The sequence below is a fragment of the Schistocerca piceifrons genome, chromosome 5 (assembly GCF_021461385.2).
Source record: "Schistocerca piceifrons isolate TAMUIC-IGC-003096 chromosome 5, iqSchPice1.1, whole genome shotgun sequence".
Taxonomy (NCBI): domain Eukaryota; kingdom Metazoa; phylum Arthropoda; class Insecta; order Orthoptera; family Acrididae; genus Schistocerca; species Schistocerca piceifrons.
Window position 1 is genome coordinate 543,111,157 of NC_060142.1, and position 25,092 is coordinate 543,136,248.

Consider the following 25,092-nt stretch of genomic DNA (forward strand, 5'->3'; position numbering starts at 1 on the left):
TCAAATTGTATCGAGAGAATGGATGTGTACGGGTACACAAACAACCTCATGAATCCATGGACCCTGCATGGCAGCATGGTACTGTTCAAGCTAGTGGAGGCTATGTAATGGTGTGGGGTGTATGCAGTTGGAGTGAAATGCGACCTCTGATACGTGTAAATACCACTCTGACGGGTGACACGTACGTAAACATCCTGTCTGATCACTTGCATTCATCCACGTCCATTGTGCTTTCCGACAAACTTGGGCAATTCCAGCAGGGCGCTGACACACCCCACACGACCAGACGTGCAACAGAGTGGCTCCAGGAACACTCTTCTGGGTTTAAACACTTCCACTGGGCACCAAACTCCACAGACATGAACGTTATTGAGCTTATACCTTGCAACGTGCTGTTCAGAAGAGATCTCCACCCCTCGTACTCTCACGGATTTAAGGACAGCCCACCGAGATTCATCGTGTCAATTCGCTGAAGCACTACTTCAGACCTGACACATCGTGTTGCGACACTTCTGCCTGCTCTCGAGGGCCCAACACGATATTAGGCAGGTGTACCAGTTTCTTTGGCTTCTTCGTGTATATTACAAGAATAAACTACATATAAGCATATAGTCAAATTGCTTCCTAGTGTGCGTTCTCTCTGACAGTGATTTTTGGGATTGTTGAAATTAGCAAAGTAATTAATGGACTGTTTCATGGAAGGTAAAATTACTTCCCAACAAGAAATTACAACAAAATATCGGCTACATAGGCTTCGCCTGGAATATGCCAATGAATAGTTGTATAAGTTTAGGTTATTGTGATAATTTTTACTTTGGCACCATCTAGTTACAGCCGAACGAAACATAATTTTTGTGCCATATGCGTTTCGCCTTTATTCTTTGCACAGCATCTTTAGTGTCCTAGAATATGTAAATATTTTTGTTTATACAATTTAGTTTACATTTAGGACGTTGTATATAATCAGTTGTGGCAGTTTCTGCTTTTCTATGACATAGCAATAATTAAATTTCTACTTAAAGTTTTGTGAATGTTGATCTGCATTTTGTCTTTTTCTTCCTTTGCTAGCGCTATTCTTCTCATTATAATTGCCGTTTGAAAATTTGTTTTCAGACTTCACCGCACTAGAAACTGAACACTTGTTTTGATGTTATGTTTTTTCGTTGGTGTTATCGGCAGTCTAATGTTACTGTCAACTTTTGAATATGTTTTAAAACATGGTACGAAGAACACATCAGGTATTGTAGGTATAAAAAAAAACACTTCATATTTGCAGAGCCCTTAGAATAAAACAACCACCATCCTACAAACATGCAACGATATGAGAACAATCCGAATAAGCAACCATGAAAAATATCTGATACAAATGCAGTAAAACTAGCACATCTAGAAAGCCATTGCTGAGAAGTAATGTGATAAATGAGCAAACAAACGTCAATATACACTCTCTACCAAACTTAATAAAAGGAATGATAAGGTAAAAATCATGCTACCACATTAAAACAAATTCATAATCTCTCTCTCTCTCTCTCTCTCTCTCTCTCTCTTTGACGCAAACACACACACACACACACACACACACACACACACACACACACACACACCAGTGCGAGCATACATACTCACACCATTACCATACAAAAAGTAAGAAACTGTGTATACCGTCACTTGTATCACACCAAAGGATATAAATACCACATCGCACACACACACACACACACACACACACACACACACACACACTCACACAAAAACAGATGCACACGCAACCGGGTCACAGATATCACAAAAACACATTCATTAGTTGGCAATAACATCCGACAGTTGTCAACACCACCTAAAACATAGCATTGTAACAAGTGTTGAGTTCCTAAGCCTGAAAACAAAATTTCAAATGGCAACTATAAGAATAAGAGTAGCACTAACGAAGAAACAAAACCGCAACATATAAATCAACATCAACTTAAATCTGTAAGTATAATTTAAATTTTTATTAGATCATAGAAAATCAAAAAGTGACACAACTGTTTCTAACCTATATATGCAACATCCTAAGCGTAAACTAAATAGTAGAAAAAAATATGTATACATATTCTAGGTTACTGAAGATGCCATGCAGAAAATGAAGGCGAAACGCGTTTGGCATACAAATTATATTTCCTTCAGTTGTAACTAGACCAGGCCAGGCAAAGCTTTGCACGGAAGCCATTTCCTCCAACGCTACTCGCGTAGTGACGTCAAGCTTCGCTGTAGCCCACAATTCGCTTGTTTACTAGCAATCGTGTGGAGCAGACTCTCTTAGGCTGATCCCTAAAAGCACAGGCTTTCGCATGTTAACTGGCTTAACTTCGTAGGAGTATCGCTGTTTTGTTAGTCTGCTAGCTCTTGGTGTTTTGTTCAGATTTACTCTCATAAATATTGCTCTGTCGTTCAGATTGTCAACTTGACTATTGCTGTATCTATTATTTTGGGTTTTATATGGTGTAAGTAGGCTGTTTAGGTTTTTTTATTGGTAACGCCACCTCTGTATGAAAATCACTGGCTGTGCTGTGTGCAGTCTGTGGCTGGTTTGCATTGTTGTCTGCCATTGTAGTGTTGGGCAGCGGCGGCTGGATGTGAACAGCGCGTAGCGTTGCGCAGTTGGAGGTGAGCCGCCAGCGGTGATGCATGTGGGGAGAGAGATGGCGGAGTTTTGAAATTTGTGAGACTGTCATGAACTGCTATATATAATATGACTATTAAGGTAAATACAGTGTTTGTTCTCTATTAAAATCTTTCATTTGCTAACTATGCCTATCAGTAGTTAGTGCCTTCCTTAGTTTGAATCTTTTATTTAGCTGGCACTAGTGGCGCTCGCTGTATTGCAGTAGCTTGAGTAACGAAGATTTTTGTGAGGTAAGTGATTTGTGAAAGGTACAGGTTAATGTTAGTAAGGGCCATTCTTTTGTAGGGATTTCTGAAAGTCAGACTGCGTTGCGCTAAAAATATTGTATGTCAGTTTAAGCACAGTCGTGTATAATTGTTCAAAGGGGACGTTTCAATGGTTATTACTGTGACTGTTCTTGTGTTTCAGTTCTCAACAAAGTCGAAACAAAAGAATACTGAAGAGCATGCTTTCAGTGAGGAATGGAAGATTGAGTAATTCTTTTTACACAATTCCAATGAAATACTCCAGTGTTTAGAAAGCACAAGTAAAAAATGCTCAAGTCAAAGCAACGTTAATATTCTTGTTCGACATTTCTCTTCGCTCCGCAAAATATCACACGGACGTTACTGACATGACGAACTATACAATTAAAGAAAGAGACATAAGAGAGGCGTGAACGATCAAGTCTTAAAGAAAGATTTTGTCTTTGCGGGGATCGATAGCCTCCAAATGCTTAATAGAGGAAATAATGGTCTGCAGTTGATTGTAATGTAGACGATCTTTATTTAAATCGGTCTATTACCTAATATCCCCGACTTTTTTATTTCAAGCAACTGTAGAGCCAAGGTGGAAAAGTGTCACATTGTCTGGATACTTCTTAATATATCACCATGTATAAGTAACACATTACACACCTCACATAAACATACCACTTTACCATGTGAAACACCTATTTGCATGTGTACTGTTGTGTATGAAATGTCATAATTGTCAAATTATTTTCAACACACGTAAAAAGTAGACTTTATATTTCATCCTTACATTGAGGTGTTATATTCCATCAGTATACTGTGAATGAATCCACACTGATATGACAGCTGTAAACATCATTTTCGAACTTCGCTCTAAGAACTACAGCTTGACGATTAAGAGCAGCTAATATATTGTTGTCAAAGATACACATACACTCAAACACTGTAGCGATATCGTTAGCAAATATCAGAGGAACGTTACATATATTGTTGGTGTGTTAGACTTGGTTGATGTGTTGTATATCAGACAACCAGCGATCAAAGACTGCTTACGGTCGTACAAACAGACCTAATCAAATATTTTAGTCAGTAAGTTAACAAGAATATCTAAGGTAAATACAAATTTAACAAAATATTGAAAAATGAACAATCTTTAGAGTATCGTTTTGGCAGTATTGTGCGTCCAGTAAGGTGTACCCAGAAAATAGTGTCGTTTGTACTCTGAATCTCGTGCATGTTTATTACCTATCATCACAACTTACCCATTTTAGCGAAGACAAAGTGAGGATTCTGCCTGCTTGTCAGCAATAATATAATTATATTGAAATTGTATTTCTATGGAGCACTCTTTTGTAGGAAATGTCAATAGTTTAGCTTCAGTGTGTCTATTTATAGCATCCAGACATCGATGATCTATGATATAAGACATTCGTTAAGTCTGGCTCACCAGTAATTAATGGTTTGTTCATTTTTCAATACTTTGCGAAATTTTTACTTATTTCATATATTATTGTGAATGTACTGTGTACAGTAGTTTATTATGTCTGTTTGTACGACCTTAAAAAGTGAATGGTCGCTGACCGACTTATATACAACACATGAACTAAGTCTGGCACACCAGCAATGCCTCTCACATTGGCTATAGATTATCTTACAGTGTTCGGATGTATATATATCTTTGACAACAAAATACTACCTGCTTCTCCTTGTCAAGCTGTAGTACTTAGAGCATATGATGTTCAAAGTAGTCACGTTACAGTGGATTCATTCACAATGTAATAATGGAATATAATGTCTAATTTGTACGTGTAGTGAAAAATAATTTGTCAATTATGACATATAATACATAGTATCACACATGTAACTAGTAATTTTGCAAGTGATATGTTAATGTGAACTGTGTAATGTGTCACTCACTCATATATGGTGATGTATAGCGACGTGATACTTTTCCACGTTGGCTTTACAGGTACTTCCAGATGACAAGTCAAGATAATTAGCTGACAGCACGATTTAAATAATGATCGTCTACAGTACACGCTACTTTAGACCATATTTTCTTTTATTAAGGAAAAGAGTTTAACTGCCTCATGTGTGGTACGTTGAAAATTAGTAATAGCTCAAAAAAGATTTAGAATATGGAATAGAAACAGCAAAAGCAGTTTGTTACTGTGATGCTGCTAAGCATTTTAAAACGCTGGCTTTGCCACCTAACAAAGTCGTGTTCTTCATATGGGACATGTCGGAAAAAAGGAATGAACTAGTACTGGTAAATTGTCGGTATTATTCTTTGTGTGAGGACGAGAGTACTGATCGCACAGATCTTAGTCAACCACTAATTTTTATTCGTCGAATAATGGTCGACTTTTCTGTACTAGTACATGAACAGTTACTCACTTTATTTCAGTTACTCAGAACAACGTATTTGGGTGTTTTTAGGGCAGTGCTAACAAAATTGGTGATTTCAAACGTACTCTGCAATTTGCGCGGATGGTACATCGGCTACGGTCGGAAGCGAAAATGGCTTAGTTGGTTGTTGTTGTTGTTGTGGTCTTCAGTCCTGAGACTGGTTTGATGCAGCTCTCCATGCTACTCTATCCTGTGCAAGCTTCTTCATCTCCCAGTACCTACTGCAACCTACATCCTTCTGAATCTGCTTAGTGTATTCATCTCTTGGTCTCCCTCTACGATTTTTACCCTCCACGCTGCCCAACAATACCAAATTGGTGATCCCTTGATGCCTCAGAACATGTTCTACCAACCGGTCACTTCTTCTAGTCAAGTTGTGTCACAAACTTCTCTTCTCCCCAATCCTATTCATACTTCATCATTAGTTATGTGATCTACCCATCTAATCTTCAGCATTCTTCTGTAGCACCACATTTCGAAAGCTTTTATTCTCTTCTTGTCCAAACTGTTTATCGTCCATGTTTCACTTCCATACATGGCTACACTCCATACAAATACTTTCAGAAACGACTTCCTGACACTTAAACCTACACTCGATGTCAACAAATTTCTCTTCTTCAGAAACGCTTTCCTTGCCATTGCCAGTCTACATTTTATATCCTCTCTACTTCGACCATCATCAGTTATTTTGCTCCCCAAATAGCAAAACTCATTTACTACTTTAAGTGTCTCATTTCCTAAAGTAATTCCCTCAGCATCACCCGATTTAATTCGACTACATTCCATTATCCTCGTTTTGCTTTTGTTGATGTTCATCTTATATCCTCCTTTCAAGACACTATCCATTCCGTTCAACTGTTCTTCCAAGTCCTTTACTGTCTCTGACAGAATTACAATGTCATCGGCGAACCTTAAAGTTTTTATTTCTTCTCCATGGATTTTAATACCTACTCCGAATTTTTCTTTCGTTTCCTTTACTGCTTGCTCAATATACAGATTGAACAACATCGGGGAGAGGCTACAACCCTGTCTCACTCCCTTCCCAACCACTGCTTCCCTTTCATGTCCCTCGACTCTTATAACTGCCATCTGGTTTCTGTACAAATTGTAAATAGCTATTCGCTCCCTGTATTTTACCCCTGCCACCTTCACAATTTGAAAGAAAGTATTCCAGTCAACATTGTCAAAAGCTTTCTCTAAGTCTACAAATGCTAGGAACGTAGGTTTGTCTTCCTTAATCTAGTTACTAAGGTAAGTCGTAGGGTCAGTATTGCCACACGTGTTCCAATATTTCTACGGAATCCAAACTGATCTTCCCCGAGGTCGGCCTCTATTAGTTTTTCCATTCGCCTGTAAAGAATTCGTGTTAGTATTTTGCAGCCGTGGCTTATTAAACTGATATTACGGTAATTTTCACATCTGTCAACACCTGCTTTCTTTGGGATTGGAGTTATTATATTCTTCTTGAAGTCTGAGGGTATTTCGCCTGTCTCATACATCTTGCTCACCAGAGGGTAGAGTTTTGCCAGGACTGGCTCTCCCAAGGCTGTCAGTAGTTCTAATGGAATGTTGTCTACTGCCGGGGCCTTGTTTCGACTCAGATCTTTCAGTGCTGTGTGAAACTCTTCACGCAGTATCGTATCTTACTTGGTAAGTTAAGGAAAAACAGAATAAATTAATTAACTTTGTATTGCGTCATACATTAGGAAGCACTATGGGAGAAAAGTGGCATTGTTGTCCGCAATGAAAGATGTGACGAAAATTAAGACTATCGTAAATATTTAAATATCTCGTTAATGTGAGTACTAGAATCGGGGACAAATAAACAAAAATCAAAGTTTTGGTAGTCTATGTCTTAAGACGTTTACTTTTAGGGACTAGGCAGGTCTCATGACCAACACCGACTGTCAGTTATTCCTGAAATTGGCCGGTGTGGCTGTGGCTGGATCGTCACGACACCGCGTGGTTCGCGTTGGAGGGGGAAGTATTTGCTGGAGGGGAATGTGTCGCGAGCCACTCTTTGCCAGGTCTGAATTAAACGGTCCCAAAGCTTAATTCTGGAGACATTCACCCGTCATGCACAAGAACTAGGGTGCACGTAAATATTGTAAACCTTGCTTATGAGGACGAAGCAAACGTATATGTTAGGTGGATACACATTGCTCTTAGAAGACGTCAACAACTGGCGTTAGCTTACGAACGACAATACACTGTGAACACTGCAGCCAACATTTACGTATGTTGTTTCTTACCTAAAAAAAAAAAAAAAAAAAAAAAAAAAAAAAAAAAAAAAAAAAAAACGAAAAGTTTTACCACAGCTTTGCTTGACTGATACTGAAGTGTGTCTTTCCTCAACGCTTCAGTTATTTATAGGAAAGCATGCATCTGGTCGACCGGGAGCTTGTGGCCTAGCGTGTCCATTCATCACTAGGGAACGTGGGGATTACAGGCAACGGACTACAGCGTTGGATATACTGTGCATGCATAATTATGTACAGCCATAAAAGTTACTGCCAGGCAGCTTAAATACGCTATTATGATTCAGATTATCAGATCGGTATGTTAGAAACTCAAATTCCGTTGGCCCTAGCCTTTGCCTGTAGACATTTAAAAATCTCTGCAAACATAGAAACACAAGGCTTATCTACACCGATGCTTCGAACAACGAAGCATAATGACAGCTGAGTTATGGCTCTACGAGGAGCGTTGCTATGCACCGAGAAACATCAGGATATCCAGATTGTTATCCTCTTCGATACCAGAATAACGCAACAGCTACTGAGATAGCGCTACAGTGAACGACGCTGTCATTCGACGGCCTACGACACAATTAACCTGATATGCACAACACCAGATGAGGTGCCAAAAGCCGTTACTTTTGAGAGAGAGAAAAATCCCATTTGCAGTCCTCTTAAAGCTTCTCAAACTATTAATACTAGAGAAGTAGAATGTAGAATTGCAACAGTCATCATAATACAAAGGCCGAGATTATGACAAAATTAACCAGGTAACAGATGACTATGTTCAGATGTGAGAAACAATAGTGCAGAAGATTCGAGAACATTATAGTCCGTATTATGTTCGCTGAAGCAAACGCTATCACACTGGCTTGGTAGTACTTCCATTTTGCTACTGCAGTAAAGAACAGATGTCAATCACATTTTCTTTGGTTGTCAAGTAGATGTAATACTGCAACTGTTACAACATATGCTCGATATGGACAGCCCTCCTCTGACTTCTACAACTACGCTGATATGCCTAAAATATTTTAAGCGTATTCTATCTATTATAGTCAGTTTTGATTGAAGTGCAGATGCCCTTTTAATATGATGCACTTGAACAGAATTATTCATAAGCACTTCCGAAGTTTTAGAAACTGTGCCACAAATTTGTTGCCACCTTTCAATATTTATCTAGAACTACGAGGATAAGAGAAATTAGGGAGTGTACCGTCCATACCATATAAAGAGTGATTTCTACCTCGCATATCAAGCGAATTAAATTCAATAGATTGCATTATAATTTGAATCCAGTGTACAATTTGTTGGGGTATATGTATGTAGACGTAGGTGTCCAACTGATTCTTGAGTACTGTTAGTGTAAAACAATGAGCAAACCGGATTCACGGAAGAGATCGGTAAGTTTCATAAAAGTAACACCCTTTTCTTCAAGTGCATTATTTCACAGCATCAGAGTCATACGCAAATAAGAGAAATGAGGTATACTTAATATTAGGAAACGACTGTGTCAGTAATTTGCAATATCGGATCACTCCCGCATTTCACTGGACTCCTGGTACATGTGGAAGAGCGAGTCAATGTATTTCAGATTCGAAACCTGTATAGAAATAGACGGAGTGCGTTTAGACAAGTAATTCAAATTCCAAAGCATGTAAAAATTTACCCGAAGCGTGTTTCGCACATATCAATGACTACTGTCTCACAGTAGTGTGGTACTGAGACACGTGCATAGTTACACTTTTCTTTTCTTTTTGTCTGAGAAACATTATCCTAAAAACACTGCCTTTTTGAATCTTTGTATAATGTCATACACGCTGGATAGCGCAAGGTTGGCCTTAAGGTTGCTTCTGATATTGGAATATTGTCTTAAAGGATCCACAGTAAGGAACAGCAAGAAAAGTGGCAATAATTCAGCGATCACAGTGTCTTCAGGTAAATTAAAATTACAAATGTGCGATGTACGTAACGATGACGAATCTATATTAAGTTCAGTCTGACGTTCCTGTGCGATAAGGAGTTTACATAATTATTTCTCAACAATGTGTGCGCGTAAAGCAGCGCTTAGTACATTCCTGGTGATATTCAGAACGTGACACTGCTACAACGTCAGTTCTTGGCTACCACTGACATGTAAACAGAAATATCACACACAAGTCTCCAGGAAAAAGAGTTCGATTATTTGTATTTCCCCTTTCGAGATCACCACTAGTTGTATGAGTGAAAGCAATGGTTGACGAACCTTGTTTCTGTGATTGTATCCGATCATTGTTGTCCTCCTGAATGGATTAGTGAAGTTGAGATTTACGTCCTGTAGATTGTTCGTATATAGGTCAAGGGCAAAACTGCAACAGAAAACATTTGTGTCCAATTAAGCTTCATTAAAATACACATAATCTAAAAATCGACTTTAGTCACAAATTTTTCAAGGAAGTGCTTGTACCAACAGGAAAGCTGAAAATGCGTAAACAAAACTGTTAATTATAAGAGTATTTAAAATTATGAACGACAGTTACAGCAAAAAATTTGTTTCAGGAAACAATGGAGAGGAACAACACAGCTTCAGGAATGGGCAGCCAAGTACACTTGTCATATTTACACCATGCTCGTAATTCAAAAAGTTAATACAGAAAAGAATGGAATCAAAGGCACATATAATTAGAAAGTTGATATAGAAAAGAAAGCAGTCAAAAGACACATAATGTCTCAAATACGAGAAAATATCAAGTTTTAGTTTCTTTATGCAACAAAACATGTTTCTAATTACACACTTAAATTAAAAGTTTGAAAATTAACGACAGTTATAAACATTAATCATGGCTATCAGGATCCATCACCATTATTATCATTTATTTATGTGAACTACATAATCCAGGGATCTAAAACAACTGTTCCACTTCTTGTAAAAATCTATCTAAAAATAATGCTTGAAAGTTGCTATCTGCAGACGACTGGACACTAATGCCAGTAAGCGAAACTAATTTACAAAGATCTGTATACAATATTCGTAGCCAGCTGAAATTGTTTAGGATTTGAAACACGGGAAACAATGAAACAGCTGAACAAGTTATAGATTTTATATATGTGGGTAACACATACATTTACAAATCATACCGTCGCAGAGACCATTAACGAGATACAATAAATTTAATGTAATTTATTTTAAAGAGCAAATATGGAAAAGTAAAATCTAGCTGCAGAAATGAGGCTCTAAAGCAATACTTACAAGAGGAAAGCCTCAAACACGGCCAACGATTCGGCTCATATCTGGTAGGTTGCTTGTGTAAAACGTAAAATGAAATACTCATAAAACGTTTTGGCTAGACACCCACCCGTTTTCTTGGGAAAACCACTTCTAAAGTTCATGACGCGCAATCAGATCAAAATTGACGGGATTGATAGATAACTGAAAACTAAACATTTTTTAGTCATATATGGGGTCCTGAAACACACATTCCAATACGTTTTGAGAAAATAAACTGTTACGATTGCTGCTTAGGTAACGATAAGATAAACGCCGTTCAACGAAAGTGCCGCTGGCGTAAAAACGAAGAACTCTGACTGGGGAGCAGAGAATCTGTGTTCGCTTCCACATGCATCATGCAGTATTTTTTATTTGTATTTATTTTGCCTCGAATTTCGTAGGATTAATGTGGTAGGAAAGCAATAAAGAATAATGACAAGATAAGCAAATAAACTTCTCGATCGACATGGATTAGTGAAAAATTAAAATTACAATGTGCCTCTAAGAATCCAGTGGGAATTGCACAACACCACGGACGCAATAACGATTCATAGCATAATTCATGAACAAGTTTCAGTACCATAAAAATGGTTCAAATGGCTCTTATGACAATGGGACTTAACATTTGAGGTCATCAGTCCCCCAGACTTAGAACTTTTTAAATCTAACAAACCTAAGGAGATCACATACATCCATGCCCGAGGCAGGATTCGAACCTGCGACCGTAGCAGCAGCGCGGTTCCGGACTGAAGCGCCTAGAACCTCTCGGCCACAGCGGCAGGCTTGAGTACCTTATTTTCTGGTGATATTATCATATGTGTGACAGGCATCAAAATTAATTGCGGAAAAACCATTTATTTTTAAATGTAAAACTAAACTGGCGAAGAGTTCTCGGGCTTCCGGCCGGGTGGCGGTGTCTTCAAACAGCGACGTTTCGACGAGTGACATACTCATCATCTTCGCCAGAAGATGATGAGTATGTCACTCGTCGAAACGTCGCTGTTTGAAGACACCGCCACCCGGCTGGAAGCCCGAGAACTCTTCGCCAGCTGTATACGCCGGGAAAGCATACACTCACATTTAAAACTAAACTGTTTTCCTCCGAATCTTCGGTAGATATTACGCAGTTGGACTAAGACTGCATTCATTAGATGTTCTCGATGTTGCCAGTGTATTTGCTTCGAATTGTTTTATGACAAGTACCATCTGTATAGTTGTTCGAAGGAAAGTGAGGTCGTGTAACAGACAGAGTGAAAAAGGCAGTATAGACTCACTAGGATTAAAATTTTAATTCTTTACTGACACAAGTTGTTTCAGAAATTTATTTGCCTACCTTTTTATCATTTCTTATCGAGTTACTTACCTTCTTAAGCCTCTTATTCTCGCCAATTTTCATACGGAAAAGAACAAAATACTGCAGAATACATTTGCAAATGGAACACAGGTTCTCCGTTACCCAGCCATAACCCTCCGTCGCCGACCAGCGGCGTTTCCGTTCAACATGGTTTACCGTATTGGTACATTAGCGGCACTCGAAACAGTTTCTTTCCTCAATTTTTAGGAAAACATGAGATTTAGGATCCCATGTACGTACGATAAAAATGCTTAATTTTCGATTATCTAAGGATGACGTCATATTCGAGTTGATTGCGCGTCATCAACTTCAGCGGTGGTTTCCTCAAAAAGGGCTGGGTATAGAGCCAAAATATCTTAGAGCCATTTATTTTACGTAGACCCTATACACAGGTGAACTGCTAAATCGGTTGGCCGTGTCTGAGGCCTTCCGCCGATTAGAAATCGTCTCTGTGCACTGAAGTGAGAGCTAATCTCCGCGTCAAAATCATAAATCAAGAATAAACAGCCCATACACTATTTTCTTCCTGGAGTAGTTTAAAGAATATAATTTAGAGATAGGCCATAAAACAATATTGACACAAAGAAATGGTGCATAAAGTCCAAATGTATCAATTACAGTTGTAACAGAATGCTCTTACGATGTCAAAGAATAGGCTACCGTACCGTAAAATGTGCTCTATATTGATGTCAAAAGAGGAAATAGTGAGAAAAACGTTATTGTTGACACTGAACGGTTTGACTAGCGGAGTATGGGAACTCTTCCAAAACCGCTCATATATAAAAACGATTATGACGATAATCATAAGCTGTAAAAGTATTACATGACCTTTGGTAAATATTACGATCGCGATTATCAGTAAATAATGGTTCCTATAGGTACGCTATCTGCCTAAATGTGAAACACTCAAAACTAAATTTTCATCACTAGTACTAGTTTTCCTCTAGATTAGATTAGATTAAATTCAGTTTCTGTTCCATAGGCGCAAAAATGAGATGATTCTCATGGGTGTGGAACATTTCAGGTGATTGTCAAAATAGGTGAATACATTGCAGTAAACTTTATCTGCTAACATTTACAGAATCAATACAGTGTCAAAATCAAACATCAATCAATATCATATTACAATAACCACTATCATTTCAGACATTATGTCATAAGGATTACACTTCCGTACACCATATAAAACGATGAATTACAGTAACATTTTTATATATTGCAACCCCTTTGTTCAGTGGAATGCTGTAAATCTCGGTATAAGGTGAGCGTGGTACAAATCTTTATCATTTACTCTCTCTATCTAAATGAGAAGGTGAATACGCGAACGGTTTCATCACCAACACAAAATTCGGACTTTTTTTTCGAAATTTTAACAACTACTGTTACGTACTAAAGCAGAAAAGGGTTCCTAAAAGGAGACATACACACGCGAATAACGAGGGTGAAATAGAACTTATACTACTGCACCTCTGTTAGCTAGGAAGAAAAAACCTTGTCGACTTCAAAACACGTTAAAGGGAGGAACGCACACAGAAAGTAAATTATACACTACATTCAGTAGCGAAAAATATTTTTAATAAGAATCTTACTGAAGAATCGTATTATGAATGCAATATTTGTAGAACATGACTAATCATAATGCTTTGTCAGTAACAGTGCAACACATCTCGTGTTCATTCTCTTAAATTTCAGTTCGACAAAGACAGGAAGAAAGTCAGACGACAATTCCACTCTTTCCTCTTTAATATTTTAATACTGTCAACTGGTATTTTTACAGGTTTACGTGTTGGGAACGATACATTATTATGATGCTGTGTCTGTCATTCGCCTATATCATTCTGTTACTTTGTCGAGTAATTTATGCTAACTTAATGAGTGCAGTCTCGCGGAAAATTATCCCTGAAAAGTGGCAGCTCAATGCTGTGCTATAGTTCTGTGGTTCATCAGAAGAGTATAGAGCTACTCTAACTTTAATGCCCAGGATTAAGGGTATCTATGTTTATTAAACCGTTTAATGAGATTGCCGCGATTCGAATGACCGATACACGCATACACCGGATTTGGACATCATGAAAGCTAGCTGCGAGTCAGGGCATTCCCGCCCAGGCTTGCCACACGGTCATGGTTGTGAGACCGCTACGTGTGTGTTAGTTACCCTTTGGTTGCTTTGGTTTCCTTCTTTCGTATTGCTCCTTGGAGTAATGTTTATGATGCCTAGGCGGTCATCCCGATTTATTAAGCACAGGGAAGTGAAAAATTTCATTGTTCTCTAACTTAGTTTAACAGGTAGATAACAATAAAACATGAAGTAGGGCTTGTACATCATCATTTATTTTTATAAACAGATATAAAAAGTAATAAAATTAACGGAAGTGTGTAGAGCATCAGCGGCCACAGGCTCCATCTTATTGGAGCCTCATTCATGAAACCCTTTAATATAAAGAAGCTCTAACCTTTACCAGTCTTTACCAGTAGAAATGAAGAACACAAGCTGCACTCGACACGGACGGATGGGAACTGATTCTGACATTGTAGAAAAGTCAGTTAACTGCTGCAGTGCATTTTACTGTTGAATGCCTTTTCCAATTTATTATTGACAGCAGTCCCTCCATATATTTCATGCCACAGTAAGGACATCGTTGTAAGCAAATGTTCAGATGATCGAAATCTTTAAGTAATAAAGATTTACCACGTCAGTAGGTCTCAGCTTCCTGAAATATGACGTTCGTCAAGTATTTGTAAACTTACAATACATACACTGCAAGCGAGATAAAAAACGTAACAAAACAGTACATTATACCAACATAGAATGCTCCACCCAACTGGCCACAAAGGGAAATAAAAACTAACGCACCACAGAGGAGTTTGCAAATCGGTCACAAACTGATATTCATATAGGTATCGACGGAAAACGCAAAATTATAATCTTTGGTGGCAGAAGGATGAATGTCTGACGCAACAGCGTAATTCCACCGCGCAGATGGCAAGGATAGTAAACAATGGACATATCGACAGCAGGGCATAAAGTCTTCGCGAATTTCGTTCCGTGTACCCAGGTCGACAGCAACTTTGCCTCGCTTACAGGTGAGTGAGCGGTACACTGATCAGCTAGAGAATTATGACTGCCTACGCAATACCGAGCGAGGTGGCGCAGTGGTTAGACACTGGACTCGCATTCGGGAGGACGACGGTTCAATCCCGCGTCCGGCCATCCTGATTTAGGTTTTCCGTGATTTCCCTAAATCACTCCAGGCAAATGCCGGGATGGTTCCTTTGAAAGGGCATGGCCGACTTCCTTCCCCGTCCTTTCCTAATCCGATGAGACCGATGACCTCGCTGTCTGGTCTCCTTCCCCCCCCCCCCCCCCCCAAAAAAAAAAAACCAACAAAACAACGCAATAACCGCTATGTCCACCTTTGGCAAGGATAAAAGTGGCTAAGCGTCGTTGCATGGAAGCAGTGATGTATTCGTAGGTCGTTGGATGCAGTTGGAACCATATATGCATACGCAAGTTACCTAAGTCCCTAATATTCCGGGGAGTGGGCGATGAGCTCTGACGCCTCGTTCACTCACACCCCAGATGCGTTCGATGGGGTTCAGATCTGGGGAGCTGGGGGCCCAGCCCATCAATTGGACTAGCCATTTTGTTCCTTGAACCTCTCCATCACACTATTGGCTTTGCGACATGGCACATTGCTTTGTTGAAAAATGCCACTGCCATAGGGAAACATGAGGGGGTGTAAAGGGTCTGCAAACAAAGTACGAAACTTCTTGGCTGTCATGGTGCCTTACACGAGCTCCACTGGACCCATGGATGCCTATGTGAATGTTCCACAGAACATAATGGACCCGCCCCCAGCTTGTCTCCGTCTGGCAGGACAGCTGACAAAGAGCTGTGGCCCTGGAACACAACTGATTCGCGCCCTCCCACCAGCGTGATGAAGAAGGTATCACGATCAATCAGAGCGTGCAAGGCTCTGTACTGCGTCGACGTTCAGTGCCGATGATGACGTGCTCATTCCAGTCCTAGTTGCCGATATTGTGGTGTTAACAATGACACATGCATGGATCGTCTGCTGCTGAGGCCCATCATTATGATTATTTGGTGCTCTTTCTCAGACACTCTTGAACTCTGACCAGCAAGAATGTGTGATGTTAGTTCCACCACAGCCCGCCGCCTCTGACATTTTACCAACCTGCCCAGCTTGCAACGTCCGACATCTGTAATGAGAGGTAGCCGCCCAATCCCAAGACATCTGGACTTGGTTTCACCTGGTTTCGCTATGTACTGAAGATACTCCTGGAACATCCATCAAATCATGCGGTTTCGGGAATGCTCGTGTCGAGCCTCCAGGCCATAATAATCTGCCTCTGTCAAACTCAGTTATTGCGCCTTCCCAATTCTACACACGGATATTACACGCAACGTGCGTGTGTCTGACTGGCAGCCATTCACTGCCAGGTGGCGCTGCTATCGCCTGGACGGGTTTTGTATCGATAGTAGGTCGATAGTTATGATGTTCTGTCTGATCAGTGTGTCTCCAGATGTCGGCATTTGAGAGAGGATCTATAGTTGGACTTAAATAGTCTAGTTGGAGCAATCGGGGAATCGCTTGACATTGAAATAATGCAGTGCCATTGTTGGACGATCTTGTTGAGAACTGATGAACCATGGCGAGAAGAAGGATGATGATGATGTCTGGTTTATGGGGCGCACAACTGCGCGGTTATCAGCGCCCGTACAAATTCCCAACCTTGCTCAGTCCAAACTCGTCACATTCATGAATGATGATGAAATGATAAGGACAACACAAACACCCAGTCATCTTGAGGCAGGTGAAAGTTCCCAACCCCGCCGGGAATCGAACCCAGGATCATGTGCCCGGGAAGCGAGAACGCGACCGCGAGATCACGAGCTGCGGGCGTGAAGAAGGAAGTGGTTGACCTAGAGAGAAGGTAGAACATGAGTACCGAGCGCAGAGGCACTCCGAGCGCCAGGTTCATCATTATCATTGATCCGAAGTGCAATTGTGGTTTCAGTGCCCACAAGGATCATTAATAGGCGGCTCACAGAAAGGGGGCTGAGCTCACAACGCCTCTAGACTACCATTGACTTCTGAACGCTAACAAGTCCACTTGCAGTGGCGTCGGCCGCATTCGGCCTGGAATCACATTTGTAGGCGCCTTAGACAACGACGGGATACGAGGAGTGATGGTCTGAGGTGCCATTCCATTTCTCAGCACGACCCCTTTGGTTGTCATCAGCGGCAACCTTACAGCTTAGCGGTATGTCGGCGATACTCTACGTCTCGTTTTGTTGTCCTTCACGTCAACCTAATGCCTGCTCGTGAACAGCGAGAGTTTGTGCTACATATCTTCGTGCTAGCTAAATCCTACCTTGTACAGCAAGGTTGTCACATCGCTCCTCAATTGAGGACGTTTGGAGCATTGTGGGCAGGGTTCAACGAAATGGGTTTTTGAGAATCTAAGGCACCAATTGGACAGAATCTGGCACGATATCCCTCAGGATAACATCCAGCAACGTTGTCAGTCAATGCCAAGCTGAATGACTGTTTGCACAAGGACCAGATGTGGACCAATGCGTTACTGACTAGCCCAAATTGTGAAACTCTTTCTCTCGAACGAATAAATGAGCCAATTATTCTGAAATAGTAATTACTTGTTTGCCTGTACATGTAAATCACATCTACCTGTTTCCCGGATTATTTTTCGGTTGTGCGGCGCTCTTTCTTTTCCCCCTCAGTGATATGTGACGCACTGGAAACAGTCTTACAACTTTGGAATACTTTGTAGGCGCATTTACATTACGTTTACTGGGTGTAGGTGATATCCTATACTACTCCTTGAACAAGTAAAGCTATTTTCACCGTGCCTATTGAATTCGTCAGCAACGTCTTAACAGAAAAAAGTATTGGGTGTAGCAGCCGACAAATTTTTATTTTGTGTCTGCTTCTAATTGCAATTTTTATACAGTTCGAAAGGTTTTGAATAATTATTTCCTTCCCTATTACTTCGATATTTCCATTTTTCGTATTACGAATGTTGCGAATCTCTCGTGAAATTAACACTCGAAAGTGTCTGTTTAAGAGTGAAAATCGCTTCAACTAACAATTTATGGAAAGGGTGACTGGGCACATATGCAAAACCTTACGTGGACTGTAGTTGGCAAACGGCGAACGTTTCAACATCGATGGCCTTTGTTTGTTTGTACATGATGCTGGAGCCCATTGCAAACTCAAGTATAATAACGTCCCACCTTCAGGAAGAAAAGCCTAATGAAAATTGATGAGAATCAGTCCATTTGAATAATTTAAAGAGACATCGTTCGTACACTTAAAATATGAAGCTGTTGTTATATTGTTCTTCTAATTCCATCAGGTATGTGTCACACATAAGATTTAGGCATATATATATATCGCATGTATCGCTAAAGACAATGTATAAGCATTGCACGAGAATGATGCCAGATTACACAGGGAGGGAAAGTAGTTGGTGCCAGCCTCGTTGAGTCTGTAACCAATGTGACCGATTTCTTAGGGTATCGGCAACAAGAAATGAATCAAATATGATTACTACATAATTTCCTAAAAATTATCGACGTTGAATGTACAAGTAGATAGAGATGAAATGTCACTGGAATGAAATATTAACCTGGCAAAAAAAAAAAAAAAAGTTGCAAAATTCTTTTATAGTAGATACCAATAAAGCGAACAACATATAAAGATATATTAGTATAATCGTTTGCCTTTTCCTAATCAGCGGGCTGCAGCTTCCCAAGATGTAATGCTAGTGCTAAAGCTGATGCTAATGCCAATGCTGATGCTGATGCTAATGCTGATGATATTGCTAGCAACATACCAAGTTAAGGCATTCTCATCGCCAGCATAACCCAACCAGCCTGAGAATCACAGGGAAATTTGTAAGGTGATGGCGTCTGCCTTGATGAGAGCAGTTAAATTTCAGTCATTCAGTCGTCACATCATATTGCAAGGTTGGTTCGCTGTCGGAAATTATGCGTCTATTTTGGCTGACGAAACTTCTCCCGTGACGTGGACCACTTTTTATAGAAGATCCATTGCATCATGACAGTAATACTTTCATTTATTCAACTGGTGCAGTCCGTCTGAAGATTCCTAACTATATAGACATTTCCTTGTGTCCTTCATGCTTGGCACCACTACAGAAACACAATATAACAGGACTCTCTGTTTTTTTTTTCGAAGAATTAATTTACTCGCCATATCTACTTTTATGTCAGCTCAGGATATTTTGGTTGGATTGTGGGAAACATTTTTATTCTTGGGAGAGTCTCTCTCTTAAGTGCAATGGGCCAGTTTTAATGCACGTATTGGTATGAAGACTACTCGGTGAAATATTAGTCTTCACCAACATACACAATTATACCTTAAGAATCACTGTATGGAAGAGGATACTTCATACTGTATACAAAAACAAAATTGTGTATCGGTAACCGAAATCTGTAATCAATGAAAACAAGATGACAAAATCGTACGCTGAAAGTTCTTCTTGTACCACATGTTAATATTTCTTTCCGTTCAATTTGCTGCGCGTAGCACGAAAAGTTGCATGTGCTCCTGTGCTAGATGTTATCCGTGCCGTTTCCAATTGAGGAGACGAAGAATATTCCTATTTTCTGCCATAAAATAGAGTGCTTGGAATTTTATAAGCAGCTTTCAGCTTTTCATGGGGTATAAGACGACTGTATTTCAACGCCTACCAATTAAAATGATTTAGCATTTGTTGTTACAAAATTTGAACCAGTAATTTTTTCATTTATTCAAGCTGCCCTTCTTCATACACGCTCGATGTCCCTTCTTGTTCTGACATTGTAAGGATCTCAACCACTAGCGCAATATTCAGTTATGAATAAATATTTATTCGGTGTAAATCACAAGAATATAACTTCACATTATTAGTTCTGATCAAATTTTTCCACCGCCTAATGTGGTGATACACTATGAACACTGAATGATTTTTCATGATAATAGCTGCAACATATACCCACAACAGTGGATGGTCAAACTGGAGTCTGAAATTATCTCATTGTGTCCTGGACTGAATAAACCATTTGGCAGTTTATTTTTCGGTGGCTGTATCTCCTGCAAACTTTATGTCAACAGTTACTAAACTCAGTTATTAACAGAATAATTGTATTGCTATCAAAACAGGTTCCAAATGTCCTACCAATAAATCGAATTTGATTGAACTGCAAGTGAACGTATTTTTACTTCTTCCTTTATACAGGGTGTATTGTAATTAATGGAGTAAACGCATACAGTTGAAAGCAAAAAAGTCTCAGTAAACATAGGGTCAAAAATGCATACCTTAAGAGTTGCGAGCAATTTTTCATCTTCGATACTGAGAAACAAATCTCTTCTATTGCAAGTTCTTTGCTTTCCATATTTTGGATAGTGGTAGTATGGACCGAAATAAGAAAAAAATGTCCAGCAAATTTGTGCTCTAAAATGCACACCTTAAAAGTTACGAGCTTGATCATTAGAAGAGTTGTGTTTCAAATTAGCAAAGATGAACAAGTGCTCATAGCTTTTAAGGAACTTGTTTATTGGATATTTTTTCTTCGTTTGGTCCATACTACCAGTTCCCAAAATATAGAAAGCAAAGAACTTGCAGTAGAAGAGATATGTTTCACAGTATCGAGGATGCTCGTAGCTCTTAATGTATGCATTTTCGACCCTATGTTTACTGAGACTTTTTTGCTTCTACTTTCGTGTACTTTCAACTGTATGCGTTTACGCCATTAATTATGATACACCCTGTATAGGGTAGGTTAAAGGTATCTGTACTATATAAACGACTATTCGCCAGTCGAGAATAACGCACCCAAACAAACCTTTCGTTAAGTGTAGAGATTTACTTTGTTCTAGACTGGACGTTGGTTTCCAGTATTACCACCACAGACAGATATGTTGCTAATGTGTAACTGGATATTACAATCAGATTAAAATTCCGTATAGGTAACAACACCATCTTCAAAAATCTATGGCTATAATAATATTTTGGACTCTCAGACATCAGTGTGTTACATGAATTGTAATGTTTATATTACTTTTTCACGGGAAGTCCAGTTTTTTTGTGTTTGTATATTATAACTCTTCATTGAGGGTAAGGTGGTTCCTTTTGTATTTCAAAAGTTGTCAGTCCATTGGAAAGGCTGACTAAATATCTAACAGCAACATCCTTATATGTGAGGGCAGTCTTTCTCGGCGAATTTCATATATGAAGTCTTCACGCGCTGTCAGCCGAGTAGCGTCGTCGTCTCGTAGCAACACTTTAGTGTTACGAGCACTTGGTCATTAGAAGAGTTGTGTTTCAAAGTAGCAAAGATGAACAAGTGCTCATAGCTCTGAATGAATGAATTTAGAGCCCATCTTCGCTTGAAGATGATGGAGACGCATTCCATCGAAACGTTGCTACAAGACGACGACGCTACTCGGCTGACAACCCGTGAAGACTTCATACAAGCGACATCCTTCCTTTAGTAGGCTTCATTGTGATCCTGAGTCAAAACATTTTTGAAAGTCCGTAGGATAAAAATAGCAATGAAGATCCGTAACCAGCCACAATACATCGCATTAATTTTGTGCTACACGTTTTGAGGTTTAATGTCTCATCTTTAGACATTTTCCTTCTCCAGCATCTGAGTTGATGTTGACGTTTGACACAACTGACTATAATTACGTAAGTAAACAGAAGGATAATTGAATATTAACACTTTAGTGAAACTTCCTGGCAGATTAAAACTGTGTGCCCGACCGAGACTCGAACTCGGGACCTTTGCCTTTCGCGGGCAAGTGCTCTACCAACTGAGCTACCGAAGCACGACTCACGCCCGGTACTGACAGCTTTACTTCTGCCAGTACCTCGTCTCCTACCTTCCAAATTTTACAGAAGCTCTCCTGCGAACCTTGCAGAACTAGCACTCCTGAAAGAAAGGATATTGCGGAGACATGGCTTAGCCACAGCCTGGGGGATGTTTCCAGAATGAGATTTTCACTATGCAGCGGAGTGTGAGCTGATATGAAACTTCCTGGCAGATTAAAACTGTGTGCCCGACCGAGACTCGAACTCGGGACCTTTGCCTTTCGCGGGCAAAGCTGTGAGTACCGGGCGTGAGTTGTGCTTCGGTAGCTCAGTGGTAGAGCACTTGCCCCCGAAAGGCAAAGGTCCCGAGTTCGAGTCTCGGTCGGGCACACAGTTTTAATCTGCCAGGAAGTTTCATATCAGCGCACACTCCGCTGCAGAGTGAAAATCTCATTCTGAACACTTTAGTGACTGGGGTGTTGATATGTCTAGACCGATCGCTTCAATTAATTACAAAGTGATTAATTTCACTATTGTAATGTGCTGTTATGGATCTATCTCGGAGTAGGAGCTACGTTTCATTACACAAATATGGTTCAAATGACTCTCATCACTATGGGACTTAACATCTGAGGTCTTCAGTCCGCTAGACTTAGAACAACTTAAACCTAACTAACCTAAGGACACCACACACATCCATGCCCGAAGCGGGATTCGAACCTGCGACCGTAGCGGTCACGCCGTTACAAACGTGACGAGCCTAGAACCGCTCGGCCACAGCGGCAGGCTTCATTACACACAGGTTTGAAAAGGCTCATCTACCAGAGGCATGAATAGTGGTAGGAACTTCGTCTACAGATTGTGTTGCACACCGTGTTCCTAACTCCACGTTCCACACATGAATGTCGGTACGAAGGAACTATTGAGAGGGAGATGTGGAGTCCGTGCGAGGTGATGACGTGGCATGGCACGGGGCCAGGACATGGGGACGAAGCCTACTGATCCGTGCCGTGCTGTGCTGTGCTCTCGCATAATCCCTTCTTCCGCAGCCGTAGCTGGCCCTCTCCGTGTCGTTCCCTCCCTCGTGTTTTCGGACAACTTTATCGCTCAGAGCTGTTAAAGGCGCGAACCTTTCTTCCCTCCTACCCTTCCACATACACACACACACACACACACACACACACACACACAGAGAGAGAGAGAGAGAGAGAGAGAGAGAGAGAGAGACGCGGTAACAATTTATCCTATATCTGGCCCAATGCCACTCGCTTACATTTGGCCCCCGCTGACGTTAATTCAGTCGCCCGAGCACGGCAGAAGCGAGGAGCACGTGCAGTCGACCGGCTCTAGGCAGATAATTAAAAGCACAAGAGCCGGCGATTTTTGCCGCTCGAGTACCGCTCGTTAGCGCCATAGAGGAGCAGCGAAAAAAGAGAGCCAAGAGCGTCACAATCCCTTTGTGTGTGTGTGTGTGTCCGAAGAGGAAAAGCCAAGAGGTTGATAGAATCCTTCATGGCTATCGATACATCACAGTAACCTTACACGTAAAAAGACGTTCTCTACATCAACAATATGAAGTAAGAAAAAATTACATATATAAAGGCGAAAGTTCCCACTGCATGTGGCTCCAATAAAGTTCTCTGCTCTCTGCTCCAGTAACGGGACTGCTTCAGTTCACAGATTTTACTGGAAAAAATGTTCTAAATCTGGCAACAGACGATAAAATGCAGTGGGAAAGAAATTTTGTTCATTACACAAGATGTGGCGTCCACCATCGGCTTTCTCGAACACATCCAAAACGTGGGCAGATTTTCGTTAAATTACAGCGGAAAAAGTGGCAAGTTTTCAGGCGTACACAGGTAAGTTTTAATGCTTATAGCTACCGAATTATAACACAAACTTTTCTTAATGGAACTAATTTCCATGGTATTGGACAGAACTATCAAGGAGAACTTCAGCAATGTCACTTTTTCGGAACTTTATCAAAAACGGTAACAAGTTAATAGCGCCGCAACAAACCACCGTTCCTCCGTCAGGAAGACGGATCTTATAAAAATCTGCCCTGCTATACCAAAGGTGGGCAAACACGTAACTCAGATACGATTCGTGTGCTTATTGTTATGATTATCACATGAAGATATAACACTATTTTTTTATGGCTCATCTGAATATTTATAATTTTTTTGCTTTAAAATATTCTCACATTAGTACTATATTTTCTGTGTATGTAAAGTGTACTATACTGGAAGTTGACGTTCTTTGCATTGTATGTGAGTAATGTATGTAAATAATACGTAAAATGTTTATTACGTTAAATAATTTTCTGACGGCATTCGTATTTAAAAATATTTGTGTATATAAACTATTCATTTTGATGTAAATTTGACAATTCTAGCCGGCCGGTGTGGCCGTGCGTTTCTAGGCGCTTCAGTCTGGAACCGCGTGACCGCTACGGTCGCAGGTTCGAATCCTGCCTGGGGTATGGATGTGTGTGATGTCCTTAGGTTAGTTAGGTTTAAGTAGTTCTAAGTTCTAGGGGACTGATGACCTCAGATGTTAAGTGCCATAGTGCTCAGAGCCATTTGAACCATTTTGACAATTCTAAGAAATGGTCACGCTTAGGAACAATGCAAGAAATAGGTGTTATGTAAAAGCCAATATGCTTTTGTTTGAAACGGAAGTGTCTCTGGGGAGTGGAAAAGACGACAAGGGCGAAATGGCGCAAGCGCGGGGAATAAGTCACACAGTCTGTTGGCAGCAGTGATTAAGGCAACTACCTTGTGGAGCAGGAGGAGCTTTGCCAGCAAATTTGCACAAAAATGCCTCGGATGAAGACTGCAAGCGGCTTACGGCATAGTTGCGAGTTGTTGGGCTATTGTATGTAAAATTGAACGACTCCAAGAGGAGAAATTGAGCCCAAACAGCAAGATACTTGCAGGCCGTACTGTGGGAGTGTAGCTGCTATAATTGTTCGCCACTCTCAAGCCTACGGCCACCAGATATGATTTTTGAGTTCTACTTTTGTACAGCGTGAACCATTAACTTAAACTGTGAATAATAATTCTTGAACTTTAAAGAAACTGGTT

The 25,092-nt window shown here is 40.2% G+C and overlaps 1 protein-coding gene and 1 non-coding gene across 2 annotated transcripts in view; one reads left to right on the forward strand and one right to left on the reverse strand.

The window, feature by feature from the left end:
* Positions 1 to 25,092, reverse strand: part of LOC124799128 — a 739,238-nt gene that overhangs the window by 7,552 nt on the left and 706,594 nt on the right. The window contains exon 14 of the mRNA XM_047262665.1: positions 9,787 to 9,889. Within this exon, the coding sequence (XP_047118621.1) occupies positions 9,787 to 9,889 (103 nt within the window). The remainder of the gene's footprint in view (positions 1 to 9,786; positions 9,890 to 25,092) is intronic.
* Trnas-cga lies at positions 22,323 to 22,396 on the forward strand. The gene has a single exon. It is a non-coding gene; the product is annotated as a tRNA-Ser (tRNA).